The 6,545-nt window shown below is 60.1% G+C and overlaps 1 protein-coding gene across 1 annotated transcript; it reads right to left on the bottom strand.

Moving 5' to 3' along the window:
• Positions 1–416: 416 nt before the first annotated feature.
• On the bottom strand, positions 417–6,532 carry Mex3d (mex-3 RNA binding family member D). Its single transcript, XM_021205151.2, has 2 exons — positions 5,794–6,532; positions 417–1,866 (listed from the first exon to the last, which is right to left on the bottom strand). Exons 1-2 carry the CDS (start codon positions 6,515–6,517, stop codon positions 470–472), a joined length of 2,121 nt encoding a protein of 706 aa, XP_021060810.1. The 5' UTR covers positions 6,518–6,532; the 3' UTR covers positions 417–469.
• Between the last annotated feature and the right edge of the window lie 13 nt (positions 6,533–6,545).

Consider the following 6,545-nt stretch of genomic DNA (forward strand, 5'->3'; position numbering starts at 1 on the left):
CCTCCTCTTGTCCACCCCGTGGCTGACGTACAAAATGGTATATGTTTGCCCCAGAAAAAGGGAGTGTGTGTTGGGGGCGGGGGAGCCACCTGCCTTCTTAAGTTTCCACAAGAATCCACACTGTTAAATCCAGTGAGAGTTGTAAATATCGTGTTATTTTTTGTTTTAAGATCACCCCGGAAACGGGGAGGGGCGTCTTAATAAAAAGTGCAAACAGAGAATTTTCCGGTTTATTGTCACCGGCTCACTCAATACTGTCACTTGTCAAGAACGGAGGCGCTGCCGCTGGGCCGCAAGCTGACGGCCTCGACGCCTGCTGCAAGAGTTAAAGCTGTTTGCGACACGCGTGGGCCCCTCGACCTCCCCACTTCCACACCTCTCCCCCCCAAGTCCTGCCCAGTCCCTCCTCTCCCACCCCGAGGCCCTCCTGCCTGGGGAAGCCAGGGTCACCCCATCAAGTGGGGGTACACTAGGAAAAGATATGAATGGCTTGGGTGGCCGGAGTGCGGCAGGCGGGACACTCTGGTTCACTCTTCCCGCAGATGCGGACGGCACAATCCATGCAGAAGAGGTTGTGGCCACAGGGGACCAACGCAGCCATGGCCTCACCTTCGGAGCACACCACACACTCTCGCGCCAAGGCTGCTGCGGGTGGGCCAGGGGCTGCGGTAGACGCGGAGGAGTTCGCTGCCGTGGTAGATGGCTTGTGGTTGCCTTCCGAGGGGACGGTGTCTAGGGTGGAGGACGCCAGGGTTGTACTGGGCAGAGAGGGGGTGGTGGAGAAGGTGGTGCTGCCAGAGAAAGGCGGCAGCGCGCTCTGCGGGGGTCGCCAAGGCACAGCACCCACTGGCTCTGGGACGCTTCGACGCGCCAGCGGCAGCTCCAGGCTCAGTCCTCCAGGCTCGGGCAGCGTGGGTGAGTGGCGCGGCGTGGTGGCGGCCCCGCCGCCGCTACTGCGCCGTGTGCCTGTGTTGGGTTGCGCGGATGCCCCATTGACTGCGGGGCAGCCGCTGAAGGCCGGCAGGGGCGCGGCTCTCTCGAAGGGCGCCCAAATGGTAGCCGTGGCAGGCACGGTCAGGTCTAGCGCCAGAAAATCAAAACCAAAGTCACAACCCTCTGGGGTGGCTGTCCCCGCTGGGGCACTGGGACCGTCCCCACCAAATGTGAAGCCCCCGTTGCCTGAGCCCCCATAGGGGCTGCTGGGACTTGGGTCCGGCAGTGGCGGCCCTCCGCGGCTGCCCACATAGAAGGGCTCAGGGGTGCCGGTAGCACCCGGGGCATTATCCCCTCGAAGGCCGCCGGTGGCTGCGGGGGGCCTCCGTCCTGGGTGGGGGGCCTTGGTCCAGAGGCTGGCTGCAGCTCCCAACAGGTCTAGACACACGTCGGTACCATTGGCATGGAAGTCACTGTCGGGGCCCGCATCAGTGAACGCCCCGGTGCGCAGCGTGATGTGCGCCTCAATTTCCTCCCGCGCACGGTCCACGTTCTCTGGCATCCCAGTCACTGCGAACACTGGCTCCTTGTCGCGCCCGGGAGTCACAATGTATGTGTGCGTCCTTTGCTGGATCCGTTTGATGGTGGCGCCCTTGGGCCCCACCACCAGCCCCACCACGCGGTAGGGCACGCGCACCTGGATGGTGGTCTGGCCCGGCAGGTTGGGGGGACCCGGAGTGGCCCCCGACAGCCCGCCCGCCTTGCTACGTGTGGCTCGGATTAGCGAGAAGTGCTCAGCGGCCGACAGGATCTCGCGCTTGGCCATCTCCACATCCTCCTTGCGCCCAGTCACGATGAAGACCGGCTCCTCACCGCGCACTGGAGTCTTGATGTAGGTATTGGTCTTGGCACGCAGGGCCTTGATCTTGCATCCTAGGAAGATGGGAGACACATGACCTAGGACACCCAAACTTGATACCCATATTCCATGGTCTATGCCTAGATAGTACAGTAACTCCGAGTGAACTAACTCACTGAGTCTCATTTCCATCTCTTGATGCAAAGACGTGGACAGAACAGCCAGCACTGGGGCGGGGAAGGCAAGTTGGCTCGTGGGTTAAAGGGACTTGTTGCCCAGCCTGGTGACTGAACTTCAAGTCACTAGGACCAATGTAGTGCAAGGAAGGACCCAGCACCCACTGAATCTGCACATCCCTGTCCCCCATGGATGAATAAGTAAAACTTTTCAATGAAGGGAACCCGGCCACACCCACCAGCATCAGCTGACTGCCATTCCCCAGTCTTTGCTGGAATGTAATAACCAGGACTCAAAACAATCCAGGTGTGTCAGTCATCTGCCACCGTCCACAGGGGTTTACTGGCCCTTAATGGTGGTTAAGCACACTTCTGTTCCAAAACTTGGGAGGGTGAGGCAGGAAGATTACCATAAACTCAAGGCCAGTTAGGCAGCTCAGTGACTCTCCTCTCCAGCACTGGCCATATGGAGGCCGGAGGATAGAAATTTAAGGTCCGGCTCAGCTACAGCAAGTTTGATCAAGGCCAGCCTGAGCTACATGAGCCTGCCCCTGGTTCTAGACCCTCTTAGGGCAGTGTGTGAAATGGAGGTCTGAGGCCCAGAGGGTGGCAACATCTGCCATGTCGGGCTCTTTGTTTTTATTTTTTACCAAAGGAATCCTCTCAGGCTACCAGGCTGCAGTCTTGGTTTGATGGGAACTCCTAGACCATAACTCTAGGGCACCCGGAAAGGCACAGTGAGGCTCTGAAGTCTTTGATTCCACGGGGCCCCAGGGAGGGACCTCCCATGGTGGCGGGAGCATCTGGGAGGTGACCCACAGCAACAGAAAAGCTGCTGGATCAGCAGGTTTAATGGAGCTGACCCTGGAGAGTGGACCAGGGCAGGGACTCAGCAGCGCCCCCTAGCCGGTAAAGGGAAGTCACACCTCTCTGGCCATTCCAAGTGTACCCAGAGTTTCTGCCATCTCCTGGACCAGGGTTTGAGGGTTACTTCCTCTGCTTGGCTACATGTCTTCTTCCAGGGGACCCCAATAACAAGAGGGTATCCAAAGACTCTGCACTAACCCCCCAAGTATACCAGGCTTGCCCATGGTCTGGTTGCCCAGACCTCCACTCCTATCCACTGGAAGCCAGGAAGGGATCGGGTGTGGTGGAGCCCAGAATATAAGGCAGTGTGTGCCCACTTCAGATGCGGCTCAGGAGGGAGCGTGTGGGTGTGGGAGGGTCCTATGGGACAGCGGCCTAGACTACGGATGGTGTTTCACATAGGGACCTGGGATTTAGCTGGGGAGGGCAGGGGAGGGAGGGAGGGAATGAGGACAAGGACCCCTCCCAGTCTAGCTAGTGGCCTCTCAATAGCTGTGACCTAGCCTTAGCCCCCAATGGTAGCGTTGGTGGCTAGGGCCCTAAGGCCCAAGAGGACACAAGGAGCAGGCATGTGGCAAAGATGGCTGCACTCAGGAGGTTAAGAAAGAACCATCCCAAGATGGAGGTCAGCCTGGGCTACAAACAACAGGGCTGGCCTGGGGGTGTGGTCCCCCAGTGAAGGGCTAGTGGCATGGCTCAAAATACCCTCCAGTCCATTCTACATCTGAAGAAGACTGAGGCTCACACAACAGGGTGGCGCCAGGGGACAGGCTGGCCTTGGCTCCCTGCGGCACAGGTCAGGTATGGAGGCTAGGTAGGCTCCATCTCCTGTGCCCATGGACATGACCTGGCTTTTGATAGGTAACCATGAGCTCATGGAAACACCCTGGGGAAGAATGGGGGAACGAACTCGGCCAAGGGACCTGACAGAAGGTTTGTCAACTCGACTCAATCCTAGGTCTGCTGGGGAAGAGGCAATCTCAATTGTGTTCATTAGGCTGGCCTGTGGGCATGGCTACGGGGCATTTGAGTGATCCGTGATTGGTGGGTGGTGCCATCCCTGGGTAAGGTGGCCTGGGTTCTCTAAGAAAGCAGGCAGGTGGAACAGACCATGAGGAGCAGTAGTGAGTGAGCACCCTCAGCAGCCCCTGCATCGCGCCAGCCTCAGTCACGGCTGTAGCTGGAAGATTAAAATAAACCTTTCCCTCCCAAGCTGCCTTTACTGTTTTATCACAGCAACAAATGGCCAACTAGGCTAGATGCGTTTGGGTGGGAGATGCTGGGACCACAGATGTCAGAGGCAAGGGCCCTGAGGCTGACATCCTGTCCCTACATCCAGGGTGCCCTCCATGTGGCTCTGAGTCAATTTACTGAGCTGAGACTTGCGGACCACACCGATCGGTGTCCCAGGGGGCCACCCCAGCACAGCGGGAAACTCAAGGCCAAGCTTGCTGTTGGCCACCAATGGTACCCCAAATCCCAGTAACACAGCAGACTGGGACTGAGTCTGACGCCCCTGGATTTGAGTCTCCAAAGAGTGCTAAGCTATACATTTACAGGGAACTGTGGTGGGCCCCGCCTCCAGAAAGAGGCAGCAGGCAGCAGGTGACTTTGGGACAAAAGATTACAGTCCTTGACTTCTTCACTTGGCCACATAGACTCAGGTCTGGAAAACTGGTCCCGGTACAGTTACAGGAGATGGCATTGGGCGGGAAGCCAGCCCAGGGTGGCATTGAGCCTACACAAAGGGACAGCTGGCTCACGGATGACTGTCCCCACCCTCGAGAGCCCCTAGGCCCAGCACCGCCCATTCTCAGTAGGCATGGAAGGCATAAATGACAGAAGAGCAGGGGACAGTCCTGGAACTAGGGAAGTGGCCACGGGTGGCCTTTGCTTGTTGGGTTGGAGGGTGGCAGTCACCTTTGCAATTCAAACCACTCACATCCTTCTCCATTCCCGAGGGTCTAGGGGTGCCTGAGCCCCACCCTAAAGTTCTTAGAACTAGGTTGATCCCCGACCGATCTTAGCCTCTTAGCCGGGATACTAGGAGCGGGCTGCTGTGGTGAGGAGGGAAGGGGAAAGTTGGGGGTCACCACTATCTAGGCTTGTGGGTGTGTGAAGGGCCGGGCACTGCCCACCACAGTCCTGCCCGCCCCAGCAGCTCAAGGGCCAATGAGCAACGGCTGGCCTGATGTCACTGTGCGAATCTCAGCCTGGCTTTCGAACAAAGAGAACAATGGGGCAGCCAACAGAGACACTCCCCAGCTCCACAGTGCTGCGGCAGGGACCCCCATATCTGGTTAGCTTAGATCCCTACACCCTGGGCCCGCTGGGGGTCAGCCTGTCAAGATGGGCGGGGTGAACCCCAAGGAGAGCTTCTACAGCCAGGAGACCCTCCTATAAATCCCAGATTCTCAAGCTCAGGGTTCGCTGGGGGCTATAGTCCTTTTCTCGGAGGACAGCACCTAGTCCGGACCCCCAAGCTAGAGAGCTGAGAGGCGCCTTCTATCTGAACTACTATACTTCAATCCTGTCCTCTGGGCACCCTCCCTCGGCTGGCCAGTCTAAGCTGGCCCCGCCCCATGCCTATCTGTGGGTGGGTGGGTGGGGGGCAGCCCCAGCTGCTTCTAAGGAGCCTATGTCCTAAGGTGTCCCCAGCTATGGCACATGGACTGTGGTGGTTGTCCCTAGGAACCCAGACAAAGGCCGCGGCTGTGGCCACAGCTTGGGCAGTGCCCAACTTCTGCAGCAGCCGGCAGCTTTGAACAAAGGCGCCAAGAAATCCACTGAGGCCTAGATTTCACACGGGGCGTGTCCCTGGGGTCTCCTGGTCACATTCACCCAGGGTTAGAACGGGCCACAGCTTGTCCCTTCCTCCCACCAAAACATACGTGCCCCCACTAATATTTATCCACGAGAATAAGCGCACCCCTGCACCCCCCGACGGCAGCCACTCACCCTGACGACCCACGATCTCCGCGACATGCTCCGAGCTGGGCACCGGCACACACTCGGTCATGTTCACGCTTTTCTTGCGACTCCCGATCACGTTCAACTGCTCAGCCAGCAGCGTCGAGGGACCCAGGGCAGCCGGGTGTGGCGCGAAGCTGGCGAACACGTCTGGGGGAGATGGCCGGGGGCTCACGTCGGGGTCCAAAAGAGGCAGCCCGCCGGGGGCCACCGAAGAAGCCACGGCCATTGTGGGTGCCAGAGTCACCGAGGGTGTCAGTGCCATCGAGGGTGCCACCGTCACCGAGGGTGCCACAGCCATGCAGGGTGCACAAGTCACCGAGGGTGCCAGGGCCATCGAGGGTGCACTGGTCACCGAGGGTGCCAGGGCCATCGAGGGTCCCACGCCCATCGAGGGCGCACCAGTCACCGGGGGCGCCACGGCCGCCTCGAGCTCGTCGGGGGGCGCGGGCTCATCCTCTCTGAGTTCTGTCGACCCGTCTGCGCTGCGTGTCGCCATCCCTTCATCTCCGGGGCGCGCGCCCCCCAGCCCGAGCGCGGACAGCTGGTCCAGCGCCAGGCGCAGCGCAGCGGCCGCGTCGTCGGGCTCGGGTGGCGGCCGGGGCGCGGCATCCTCGGCTCCCGCGAGTGCAGGGTGCGGATGCCCGGGGTCGCCGGCGGTGGTCCCGGTTCCCGCGCCGCCCGCGTCGGGCTGCCCGGTGGAGCCCGGCATGGCTTTAGCGCTCGGGCCCGCGCCGCCG

This window comes from Mus pahari, chromosome 9 (assembly GCF_900095145.1).
Source record: "Mus pahari chromosome 9, PAHARI_EIJ_v1.1, whole genome shotgun sequence".
NCBI lineage: Eukaryota > Metazoa > Chordata > Mammalia > Rodentia > Muridae > Mus > Mus pahari.

Bases quoted from the DNA above. Each gene is read 5' to 3' on its own strand.
- Mex3d (XM_021205151.2), bottom strand. From the start codon at position 6,517: ATGCCGGGCTCCACCGGGCAGCCCGACGCGGGCGGCGCGGGAACCGGG. The intron at 1,867-5,793 runs GTGAGTGGCTGC...CCATCTTCCTAG, and splicing joins GGAGATCGTGGGTCGTCAGG to GATGCAAGATCAAGGCCCTG.